This window comes from Balaenoptera ricei, chromosome 13 (assembly GCF_028023285.1).
Source record: "Balaenoptera ricei isolate mBalRic1 chromosome 13, mBalRic1.hap2, whole genome shotgun sequence".
NCBI classification, from domain to species: domain Eukaryota; kingdom Metazoa; phylum Chordata; class Mammalia; order Artiodactyla; family Balaenopteridae; genus Balaenoptera; species Balaenoptera ricei.
The window spans coordinates 5,518,310-5,531,565 of NC_082651.1; the positions used below are offsets into that span (position 1 = coordinate 5,518,310).

The 13,256-nt window shown below is 43.4% G+C and overlaps 1 protein-coding gene across 1 annotated transcript in view; it reads right to left on the minus strand.

Moving 5' to 3' along the window:
- IL18R1 (interleukin 18 receptor 1) overlaps positions 1-12,708 on the minus strand; it is a 38,928-nt gene extending 26,220 nt beyond the window's left edge. Inside the window, exons 1-3 of the mRNA XM_059942630.1 lie at positions 12,164-12,708; positions 6,328-6,413; positions 2,030-2,273 (exon numbers count right to left, since the gene is read on the minus strand). Of these exons, the coding sequence (XP_059798613.1) occupies positions 2,030-2,273; positions 6,328-6,385 (302 nt within the window). The 5' untranslated portion in view covers positions 6,386-6,413; positions 12,164-12,708. The remainder of the gene's footprint in view (positions 1-2,029; positions 2,274-6,327; positions 6,414-12,163) is intronic.
- Between the last annotated feature and the right edge of the window lie 548 nt (positions 12,709-13,256).

Here is a 13,256-nt window from a genome sequence, read left to right on the forward strand (position 1 = left end):
CATGCACACATACACACATGCATACACACACACACACACCTCTGTGCAAAAACCGAATACTGTTCACCAGTTGCACTATATTTGAAAAAGTTTCTATCTTCAAGGCTCCCAGGTGTTCAAAACCACCTTCTCCTGTGTAGGGTCCCATTTATCTTCAAAACCACTGTTAAGGCTGCTCCCACCATCGCTTTAGTCTCGTATTATTCATTAGCCTCCAACACCTTCAAAGCTTATCACACAGCACTCTGAGCCCCCACCCTCCCTGTCCTCTTCCTGGCCCCTCCATGCCTCTCTGACGTCCTGCCTCCACCTGATGAGTCCACTTTCTCTTCCCACCCCAGGCTGTGTTCTCCACCTTTCACTCCAGAAAGACAGTTAATGCCCCCGTCCCTCCCTGTCTCCAAGTGACATTCGTAGAGGACTGACTCTCCCCATCAGTTTGTCCTTTCTGCCTTGTCCAGAATAGTTTGTGCATTTAAATCATGCCTTTCTTCAATCAGGATTAGGGAGATGTTCTTCTTCCTCTACCCCTATTGTGAGCACACATTCTACCTTAGTTTGAAAAGACTCAGTTGTGACCCACTTCTGGAATCGTCCCTCTTAAAAGGTCACATAAAATTCATTGGTTAAAAAGAGTTTTTGAACTTCTTTCTAACTCCTGGGAGTTCCTATGTATAAAAACAAATCAAAATGACCTCTTTTTGTGCAAAACCACAGGAGTGCTATCAAGATTTCACCGTGATCTCTCACTCTGCTCTCACAGGCACTGTTGATAATGATCAGAACTCACCCAGAGGCACTCGTGAAAGAAATCGACTACATCTGGCAGCACACCCTCCCCCCTCAGCTGGCCCTGAGCTGGTTTCTACAGGTCAGTCTCAAATCTCGATAAAAATACACACATACAGGCTTCCCTGGTGGCGCAGTGGTTGAGAATCTGCCTGCCAATGTAGGGGACATGGGTTCGAGCCCTGGTCCAGGAAGATCCCACATGCCATGGAGCAACTAAGCCCGTGAGCCACAACTACTGAGCCTGCGCGTCTGGAGCCTGTGCTCCGCAACAAGAGAGGCCGCGATAATGAGAGGCCCGCACACCGCGATGAAGAGTGGCCCCCGCTCGCCGCAACTAGAGAAAGCCCTCGCACAGAAACGAAGACCCAACACAGCCATAAAAAAATAAATAAATAAATAAAATTTAAAAAAAAACCACACATACATAAGTACAGACACAACATCACAAATGTACTGGATAAACACTATGCCATCAATGTTCTCACTAACAGTTCATCACATAGAAGATTTCTTGTCCCAGTTACTCCTTCCCCATCTCACCAAATAAAGTATAAAGAGAACCGAGTTCAGTAATAATCATGGACACATTCAGTGGGTTGCCGTCATTTCACAGAATTTAGGATTCTTGACTACGAATATCCTGGAAGACTCTAGGGTTAGCCTGAGAAGGCTGTGCAAAGCCCTTTCGGTGGCCCCCTCTCTCACTGTCCCTGGCTATAAATTTGTGATTGGCTGACACAAACGTCTTTCACCAGTACCGCCACCTGGCTCTGAACAAACCCCTGAAAACTGGATTAGGATGTGTCTACGCCAATTCCAACCCATCTCCCCAGCTTGAGGTTACCACCCAGGAAGCTGACACTGCCCTCCTTCACTACCTGCTCCTAACACTACAAAGCCCTCACCATTTATTTCCTTTGACCGGCAGCTCTAGGCAACAGAAGCAGCTGAATTTAAAAATGAATTTCATTCAATCCTCACTTATCTTTGGCAAGGATCACCTAAAAGTAAATCATACTAAGGTCATCTCCTTTCATTATGATTACTAAGAAAATAAACACAGGGCAGTATTTAATTTAATTTTTCAAGAATGAAGTATTTATTTCATGTTGTAGGAAGAGTAGGGAGAAGAAAATGCATGGATTATCTGACCTTCCCGATTACTGTATATTTGATTTGCTGAACAAAGTCCAAGAGTGCTATGAAATACGCCAACGCAAAGAGAGGGTATACTCACCCCATTCGGATAGAGTAAGATCCGCTGTCATTCAAATGAACTGGCCAAAACTCCAAAACATAATCGAGCAAAATGATTCTGGGTGAACTACTCGAGCTCAGCTCAAGGGGTCCATGCGATTCATTTTTGTACCATTTTATGGTGGCTGTTTTATTCTCATGCTCAGATGAAGATGAGCAATACTTCAGATAGAAAGGTTCCCCTTCAACGGCAGTAATGTGAAGACGTGAGGTACAAGTTTCTTCTAAAGATTAGCAAAGTAAAAGAAAAAAATAAAAACAGAATGACAAAGGTAAATTTTTTTCCCTAATGCATTAGGTGAAGAAGCTGGGTCAGTAACATCGTGAAAAATCTCAGTGTCTCATTTTTGTGGATTCTTCTATTTTAGGGTCAATCTTTCCAATACTAAGAAACAGGAGGTCAATCTTTCAAACACTAAGGCACTTTCAGAATATAAATGAAGACAGAATAACCTTTCAACAGCTTCTCCCAAACAGGAAGATACCAGAACTCAACGTACCAAAGCTAGAAGACACATAAATGCACTGTAATCTTTTAAAAGAAATGTTACACATTACAACTTCCTCTTAAGGAAAGCCACCAAAGTCACAGTGTTGCCACACCTACCCCAAAACATCCCTAGCTGAGGAATCTCCAAGGAAAATAAAAAGAGAAACCTAGAGACCTCAGAGTTTTCCACCTGTATCGTCAGAAGTCTCACTGGTCTTGTTCTCAGCCACTCTACCTAACCATTCCCCGGGCAGACGTGGGTATGGTTAAAGGTGCGCCTATGTGTGTATAGATCCATTACCTCTCTAGGTTACCATGTGGATTCTCAATACATCATGCATACAATTCATACTGATAATTAATTCATATTGACTCACTCCAAATCTGGGTACCTGTCACTTCCTCTTTCTGAGATCTCCTCTCTCTCTCTCTTCTTCCCTCTTTCTCAACTAACCCAGATACTCTGGCTATAGAAATTTATCTGATCCTTTGTGCTGTACAGGGTCGTCATTCCCCTCCTTCTTCACTTCCAACAGTTCAAAGTCAGTGTGAATGGACCGTCCCTGTATCCTGTCTTCCGGCAGCAACCTTTGACTGTATTTTGAGAATAAGAAGTCTTAAACTGAACAGAGCAATTCTCTGAGGCCACAGAGAACATGCTTTCTCTATAGTCAGGGTTTATTTCTCAAGCAACTGTCTGGTTTTAACCACAAGGTAGAGAGGAAGTGGCTCTAATGGCAAAAACACTCTTTGAAAACATGGCTGTCAAACCTACCTGGAAGCACAACATTTAAAGAACATCAACGTTGCATCTGGTGGTTGTTATTAAATCTTTATCTTACAGTTCAGGACTTCAGCTTAGAAGGTGTGATGCATGTGTAAATGTGGGTGTTAGTTTTAACTGACACCTAAAAGGATGTTAGGTCATTAACAGCTTGATTTATTTTCTAGTTTTAGAGATATAATCTACATATAACAAAGTGCAAAAATCATACATCATGTGCTCTATTGTGTCTGGACTTTTTGTACACCATTATGTCTATGATGGTCAATCATATTGCTGCATGAAGTGGTGATTTGTTCTTTTTTTCATAGTTATGTAGTATCTCATTGTATTAGTATTTGACAATTTATTTATCCATTCTATTGGTGTTGAACATTTGGGTGATTTCGAGGTTTTGGTCAATCATGAAAAAGCTTCTATGAGAGCTATGATATGATCCAGCAATCCCACTCCTGGGCATATATCCGGAGAAAACCATAAGTTGAAAAGATACATGCACCCCAGTGTTCACTGCAGCACTATTTACAATAGCCAGGACATGGAAGCAACCTAAATGTCCATCGATGGAGGAATGGATAAAGAAGATGTGGTACATATATACAGTGGAATATTACTCAGCCATAAAAAAGAACAAAATAATGCCATTTGCAGCAACATGGATGGGCCTAGAGATTGTCATACTGAGTGAAGTAAGTCAGACACAGAAAGAAAAATATCAGATGATATAGCTTATATGTGAAATCTAAAAAAATGGTACAAATGAACCTATTTAAAAAACTAGAAATAGAGTCACAGGTGTAGAAAACAAACATGATTACCAAAGGGGAAAGGCGGGGGGCAGGGATAAATTGGGAGACTGGGTTTGACATACAAACACTACTATCTATAAAATAGATAACTAATAAGAACCTACTGTATAGCACAGTGAACTCTACTCAACACTCTGTAATGACCTATATGGGAATAGAATCTAAAAATGAGTGGATATATGTATATGTATAACTGATTCACTTTGCTATAGAGCAGAAACTAACACAACATTGTAAATCAACTATACTCCAATAAAAATCAATGAAAAAAAAAAGCTTCTATGAACCCCTGTGCCTGTGTTTGTACAGACATAGGCACTTATTCCTCTTTGGGGACAGTTATCACTTAAAGAAACCTAGCCTGGAATTCATACTCTCCAGGGTGCATGGTTGGCAGTTGAAAGTTCATATTCCCCAGGCAGCTAATGGCTTCAGCGATCTAATCTTACATTTAACATTGCAGGCTTTGTTGATGTGAAATGGCTTTTGATTGGAGAAATGAGTGGAGTTCAAGGTGTATGGATGGCCCAGAACACCCTCCCCATCTTACATGAACGGAGCACCAGAATCCAGCAGGGTCAAGAGCCTATAGCCTCTGCAACGGTGTCTGGGTTTGGAATTGTCTTGAGTTTGGGCAATAATAGGATGTCATCTAACTTCAGCTAAATGAATCTGACATGTAAAATATTGTCATGTCTGCCTAGAGAGACCCCTTCACAAAAGGTGCTCTTCAGGGCTTCCCTGGTGGCGCACTGGTTGAGAATCTGCCTGCCAATGTAGGGGACACGGGTTCGAGCCCTGGTCTGGGAAGATCCCACATGCCGCGGAGCAACTAGGCCCGTGAGCCACAACTACTGAGCCTGCGTGTCTGGAGCCTGTGCTCCGCAACAAGAGAGGCCCTGATAGTGAGAGGCCCGCGCACCGCGATGAAGAGTGGCCCCTGCTTGCCGCAACTGGGGAAAGCCCTTGCACAGAAACGAAGACCCAACACAGCCAAAAAATAAATGAATAAAATAAATTTAAAAAAATAAAAAAATAAAAAGTTGCTCTTCAAATACCTCAAAGGACAGAGAGCTGGGACCTTAGCATACTTACAGCAAAAGCTACATGGCTGTTTGGAGCCTGCAGCATGTTTTCATTATAACCTGGGAGCAAGGTTTTCAGCCTATGTCTATAGGGGCCTTTAGAGCAAGGGGCCTTTTCATATGATGCACACTTTCCTACACCTTGGTCTCTCTCACCTGTTCTGACAGGTCCTTCCATATCAACAAGAAGAGGCCTGTCTCCTTCCTTTAACACCTGGGTAGTGTTGCATTGTGTGGATCTCAACGATACATAGATCCTCTTAAGTAAATATACCCAGATATTGGACCTGAATTATTTGAAAGTATCAATAACCAAACTGTAATCTCTTCATTAGTAATTCTCAAAGTAGGGGACATGTGCTCATGTCTCCCCTCCCCCAGATACCGGATCAAGGCAAATCAACAATTGTGCCCCTTCTTTCTTCCCCAAAGCCTTTGGAGAACCTTGTTAATCAATCACGGAACTCTTCTTCAGAGAACCCTGCTGAGGTCTCAGAACCTTCTCAGCGAGAGTCTCCAAGCAGTGACTGCTAATAAATTAAAATCGGTACCTGACACCGGACACAAAGCCTACCTGCCTTCCTGGTCCGAGCAGACTCTTTCCTATGTATTCCTTCTAACTCTAATATTTTCTTTAAGATCTGTAAGGTACTCCCACTCACTTTCCTCACTACCTAGATAATGAGATGAATTTTTGCCTTCCTTTCGGGGAGGAAGCAATGTGTTAAAACTTTGTAAAAATCAGTAACAAGGATGGCTGTGATCGCTTCAGTTTCAAATAACGTGAAGCTAAGCAAATTTTCATCTCAGACAAATGTATTTCAGGATAAATGTTTTCACTTCCTGCTCTCTCTACATAAACTCACAGGGCTGAATCCTTTCTTTATTGGTAACTCCACATGAGTCTTTACTCGATCCCAGTCCTATGAATCTTTTATTCTCTATTCCAGGCATACCAAACGGTTGGCAATTTTCTAAAGTAAAATTTTAAACCACAAATTTTAATAAATCCAACATCTTCAGTAACCACCTCTACATAAATATGCCACACTTTGATATTCTCTCTAGACGACCAATGAAGTATGTTTGTGATTGATTGTAATTACTTACCTGAAGTGCTTATAAACATAAGCACCAAAAGTGTCAGGGGTATTTCTCTACGATGCATGTTTATGATTCTGCTTCAAATGGTTTCTCTGGAAAACAGAATAAGACAGGTTCAGCCAAGACTTTCAAACAAAAGCATACCTGTCTCATGAAGGAGGCTTTAAAAAGTCTTCTGGCATACAGACTTAAAAAAAATCAGCCCAGCAAATTTTCATATCCCTTCGTAGAGTCACTAGTTTTCCTCAGAACTTCCAGCCATGTAGAATTAATAAAATTTCAAGGCATAAATTTGGGCACCCAGGGGAAATCCCTAATAATGCAAATTTGTAAGACAAGAGAGCCTGCTGTATTTCAGGTCTGGTCTACTAAATCTTACCTCCAAAGTCAAAGTTGAGGACAACAGTATTTCCAGAAAATCTACCATCCTATGAATGGACAGTCTGCCCATGTAGGGGTGTGTGTGTGTGTGTGTGTGTGTGTGTGTGTGTGTGTGTTCCAGCCTCTTTTTTTTCCTCTCACCCCACCAAAATGTTCATCACAATCTTCACTTATGGGCTGAATTTTAAAATATTGATCTTTCTTCAGAGCTAAGTTAAGAACTAAGTCTGTTTTGTTCATCACTGTGTCACTAAAATCAATGCCTCCCGCAAAGTAAGCACTGATTAATTCTTGTTAAGAGGAAAAGGTGTGTGCCTGTGTCTACACTCACATGCCCCTAGTGTTTATTTTAGGAAATGAAGACACAAATCTGGGAGTTTCCTACAATCCAGATACCTAATCCACATCCACTCAATGAACGCAAATCTGTGTTGAATTTTGAACCTACTGCAACCTATCTTTGGTTCTACCAATTACAAGTTGAGAGAGTAGAGGAAGGGTGCACTGGGGCTCATACACCAAGTCTGACTATTTCATAAACAAACACATGCTCCTTGTGTACCACACACCTAGCCCCACTGGGTGGAGGAAGAACAGCACGATGGAAAGAGCTTGGATTTTGGGGCACACACAACTGGACTGGCATTCCTGCTTGAGTCTTGACAAGCTGTGCAACGTTGGGCAAGTTACTTAGAAGTCACAGAGCCTGTTTGCTCATTACCAAAATGGGGTTGATAAGAAGGCCTATCTGCCCAAAGTACTGAAGTAAGTATTTGTGAAGCCTTCCTGGGTGCATGGTAGCCACTTAACCCCAAAGAATTCTTTCACCAACTGTCACTCACCGCCGCCCCATACTGGGCATACTGTTAATGCCCAAATCCTTGGTGAAGTTTAATGGCTAAACTGCCAAACCATTCACATCAAGCCTTATGAATAACATCGCCAAGCCTTTGATGTAATTTCCAAGAGGTAATAATCAATGATGTAAAGACAGAGGGATAGTATGTATGGAAAGTGCCAACTATTCATAACCAAATTAGAATATGGCTATGGTTTGAAATCAGCCCTCCACCCCACACACACACACTTTATTATTAACTCTCTCCATCTTCTTATCTCAGGTAGAATGAAAAGTGTTGTTTCCTCTGGTTTAGGTCGACACAGCCTTGCAAAGGGCACTGCTGGGTTTTTTTGTTTGATTTTTTTTTAATTATCAAGGTTTAGTAAGAGATAAAGTTATTACGAGATTATTCAGCATTCTGATGAGTTAACTCTGAGTTTCAATATGAAACATGTTAAGATCCCAGGATGCAAATTAGCTGATATTTGCCCTGCTCTCTGTATGTGTATATATAAAATTTTTAATGTACTTATCATGGATTTAAAAGATTAAGATATTAAATAATGAAACTCATTTCCAAAAGAAAAATCTGTCATAGATACCCTAGTAAGTATTAATAAAATATATGTAGGAGGATATAAATATTACATTTCTTGCGTATGGGAATTTTTGGGGTTTTTTTTAGTGTTATATTTGATGATGGTACCATTTTTTGGCCTTGTCATAATTTTTAAATTTCTTCTTCTGTTTCTTTTGTTCTTCCTTTCTTTTAAAAATTTTTTCTGATTTCTAAAGTAACATATCCCCATTATAGGACACTTATAACATGAAAATAGAAAAGAAGAAAATAATCTCAACATGCATAATACTTTAGCATTGTCTTATACTTTTTCTATATATTTTCAAATAATTAAGATTTTAAATAATCTCATATCCTGCTGTTCCTACTTAATAAAACAGCATTTTCCTGTGTCAAAAAATACTGTTATCATTTTAATTGCCACACAATATTCCTTCTTGAGGATATATTATAATTTACAAGATGTATTTTACTATAAAATAACCCCATGACCATCTTCTCGTGTAAGGCAGTACAGATCAGTTTTTGGAGCATGACCTCTGGCACCAGACTGGTGACTTCTACCCTTTACCAGCTGAATAACATTGGGCTGGTCACTTACCATCTCTGTTCCTCAATCACTTTCTCTGTAAAAGGGAATAACAATACTATCTCCCAGAGCTGATGTGAAGGTTACATGAGTTACTACGGCAAATAGTAACTCGTGAATAATAAATATCACTAAGCTATTACTACTTATCTGCATTTCTTATTATTTTCTCGGTGCTACTTCATGGCAGTATCGTCTATGAGTCAAAGAGTACATTTGAAACATGATAAATGCATACCACCAAACCGCACCCAGAAATGTAATCATTCATACCCCTCAACAGTGAAAGACAATATCCCTCCCCTATACCCACAGAAGCATGTGAGCACTCTCGTTCTTTAAATTTAAGTAGGTATTTAAATTGGTAAAATGGTATCTCATGGCTTATTAATCTGCATTTCTACTGGTATAAACGAGGCAAAATATTAATCATGTATTTTTTAGCTATTTTATTTCCATTTTTTTATGCTTTTTTGTCCAGTTCTTAAATTTTCAGTGTTTTTTTTCAACTTGTTGCATAGTTTTCCTTTCCAATTCCTCTTTTGATGTCTTAACATATGGACAATTTTATATTTATGCAGTCAAACCTATCATTCTTTTGTTTTGTGACTTTTCCGTAACTTTTACATTTAGAACATTCCTTTGCCCTCAGTAGTCAGATAGATACCTACCTGTATTTTCTTCATTTTTATGGATTAATGGGGTTTTTATGCATTTAATTTTTTACCCTTCAACAATTAACTTTGTTGTTTGGTATGAAGATAGGGTCTAACTTAATTTATTTTTCCCAAATGGCTACTAATTACTACTCTATCATTAGTTAAAAATCCTGTCTTTCCTTTAGAGTTGGTTGATACTGTAGTTATATTGTACAGGGCCTCCTTGAGCAATCTATGGAAAATCTAACATAGAAAATCTAACATCTGCTTGAGAGCGAATACACACAAGCATGTGAGCGAGTGCACATGCGCAAGAACGTGTGCGCGCGCGCACACACACACCCCTCTCTCTCTGTCTTTGCTCTCCCACTTTGTTTTGTTCTTTTATTCCTAGCACTTATCACCAACTGACATACTATCATCTTATGTTTGTTTGCTGAATTAATGAATGCATCAAATTCATAAAATATGTACAGTTTGGAGTCTTACGTGATTATCTGATCCATTATTAAAAGATTAAGATAATCTTCTACCTGTGACATGCTTCTTAAATCATAACATCTTGCAAAGTACGTTTTAATGACTGATGTTAAGTCTAGGGCAATCATTCTTGCTTGGTGCTTGAAAAAAAAAAATTGATGCCTGGGTTCCGCCTAGATGTCTGGAATACAGTCTGGGCATACCGATTTGTAAAAATCCTCCAGATGATTCTAATATGTAGCCAAGGTAAGGAGACACTGATCCAGGGGACTTACTTCTATACTTAAAAGTAAATTTAAAATATCCTAAACATATATTTAATAAGAATACCTAATAATTAAGATATAAGTATATGTGCATGTATATGTATGAATACGTGTATGTATGCACATGTAGGTATGTATGTGCATGTATATGTATGAATACGTGTGTGTGCACATGCAGGTACGTATGTGCATGTATATGTATGAATACGTGTGTGTGTGCACATGTAGGTACGTATGTGCATGTATATGTATGAATACGTGTGTGTGCACATGTAGGTACGTATGTGCATGCATATGTATGAATACGTGTGTGTGCACATGTAGGTACGTATGTGCATGTCTATGTATGAATACGTGTGTGTGCACATGTAGGTACGTATGTGCATGTCTATGTATGAATACGTGTGTGTGCACATGTAGGTACGTATGTGCATGTCTATGTATGAATACGTGTGTGTGTGCACATGTAGGTACGTATGTGCATGTATATGTATGAATACGTGTGTGTGTGCACATGTAGGTACGTATGTGCATGTCTATGTATGAATACGTGTATGTGTGCACATGTAGGTATGTATGTGCACACACACACACACACCCCAAGAAAACTCACAAACGTTCCCTAAATCACCCGATGGCATGAAGTTTTCTCTAAGTGAAAAAGGCTCTCTTCCAAAAATTGTGTGACCCTGGCTGAGGGTCAGATACAAGCTGACCACTCCCTCTGCCCCGAAGGCTACACAGTCAAAGGCGCCCCCAGAACATCTGAATGGTCATCTCCTGAGCCCCTCGTTCTGCCCAACTGCCCTGTTTATAGACCCCATTCTGAGCAAAGCGACGGTTCTCTAGAAAAAATAATGCACAGAAACTCAAGAGTTGTTAGGCCCCGTCAGAGCTCTTTCTCTCAAGGAACCTGAGACTGGACCAGGTGAAATGATCAAACAGTGTTTGCTCATTCATCTTTTGAGATGACAAAACAATCCAACGCCAAGCGGAGAAAATGATCTTGGACATCACGCATACGTACAAGCGTGTATATGCGTGCACACACTTCTGCTCTAAGGAAGAATTTATGTCGAAATAGGTTTCTCTTGGGGAGGCCAGGAGAATCCTTCCCGTCCCGCAGTCCTGGCCACACAAATGTCTGCTGTTGCTACCCTGACGCTTCCCCAGCCGCCTCCACCCGTGGCTGTGCTGGTCCTGCCGCTGGGGTCACCCTCCGCGCTTCCAGCTCCACGCTCCGTGCGGTCCTAGCAGTATGGCCCAGTGGCTGCCTCACGGAAGCTCTCCAACTAGCCCAGAACCTGCACAAACCCAGCTTCCTCCAAATTTACCCCCTCCCGGCCCGTCCAAGGCCCTCAGATTGGAAAGTGGGCCCCAGAGCCCAGCACCGCACAGCAGCGAATGGGTGTTAGGTAATACAGCGAGCTCAGGTGCCTGTGCCTGAAGGGGCTTGCCCAGTCATCTGTGGGTCTGCTAACCGCAGTACAGCTGCCGGGCTTCTCACTCCTGGAGGCACCTCGGGTGGAGACGAAGGTTTTGCAATCAGGAAAATCTGGGCGTGAATCTGGGATCTGTTACTTAGTAGCTGGATGCCCTTGGGTAAACTACTGAACCTCTCTGGGCTCGGTTCCCCTCCTCTTAAGAAGCATACTGCATTTGGCCTGTAGGAGGCTTAAGCGAAAATCATGCATCTAAAAGTGTCAGACACAAGTAACTGCTTAATAAATGAAAACTATCACTTCTTTTAGCTGTTCTCACCTTTCTAGAAAAAAATTGGGACTGGTTTAACCACTAAAACTACACTATTAGGGAAGGGTGACGATGCTGAATCACCAATTATTCGTGTGGGTACACACATATGTATGCATATATGCTAATTACTTAAAATAATATATATTATGTATAATAGCTATACGTATATGCATGCATATTTAACCGATCTTTCAGAATCCCTGCCCCTGAGGCTGGGTCGCCCCTTGCCCCCAGCCGGCAGCAGAGGGCGGTGGAAGGGGCCGCAGGTGGCAGAGGCAGGTCTGTCCTTACCTTCAGGAGGCGTCCCGAGGCTGGGGAGGGGGCGGCTGTCCCCCTTGACACCCGATGGCGAGGCAGGTGAGAAAGAGCGAAACCAGAAAGGAGAGGAGCCGCAAGCGTAATGCAACAGATAAGGCAACCAGAGAAAGCTGAAAAAGAAAAAAGAGAAACAGAAAGTCTGAAGAAAGAAAAAGCGTCTGGCAAAACTCGGCTGGTCGAGGCCGCGGGTGCGGCGCTGCTCCCGGCCCCGCGGCCTGGGCTGTGTCCTGGGTCTGGGACGCTCCTTGACGGGGTTTGTTCTCGGTCGGGGTCCTCCCACTCCGGCGGGTCCGCGGGGGCGCTCCGGGTCCGCAGTGCTTCCGGTCTGGGGGTGCCGCGGCTCCGGGCCGCTCCCAGGCTAAGGATGCTCCTCCGCGGGGGCGTTCCGGGTCCTGGGCGTTTCGGGTCCCGGGCGCTCCGGGGCGGGCTCCTCCCAGGCCGGGGATGCTCGTCAATGGGGGCGCTCCGGGCCGGCGTGCGCGCTCCTCGCGGCGCTCCGGGTACTGGCGTCTCCGGCTGGGCGCGCCGCCCGTGCGTTCCGGGAGCGGCTCGCTCGCGGGGGCGAAGGCGCGCAGCTGGAAAATCCGGCACCTTGCCGGGGGGCCGAGGAGGCTGCGGCCGGGGGCGGCGCGCCTGGGTCCCGGGAGCTGGCGGGCCGTGGGCGGTGGCCGGGCGACCCGCGGGGCCAGGAGGGGGCGCTCCTGGGCGGCTCCTACGCACCCCCCGGGCGGCGGGGCCGCCGGGACCAGAGCCAGGTGAGGAAGTTGTCAGCCCCGGCCTGGCGGAGGGACAGCATCTGCGCTTGGGGGAAGGGGCTGGGGCCGGCTGGGGACACGACGGAAGCCGAGGAGTCGTCCCAACGCCACCGGGCGGCCCCCCGAGGCCAACCAAAGGTGCGGAGGACTTGTGGCTCCAGCCCTGGGGTCCTGGCTCCGTCCTAAGGCCTTCTGCTTAGCCTGAGGGGTGGGTGGTTCGCCACTGGGAAGTGGAAGAGGGGCGCAGAGGTGTTAAATTGAGATTTTAAATTGGTTAGAAGAAAAGGAGGCCAGTGGAGAAAGCGTGTTCC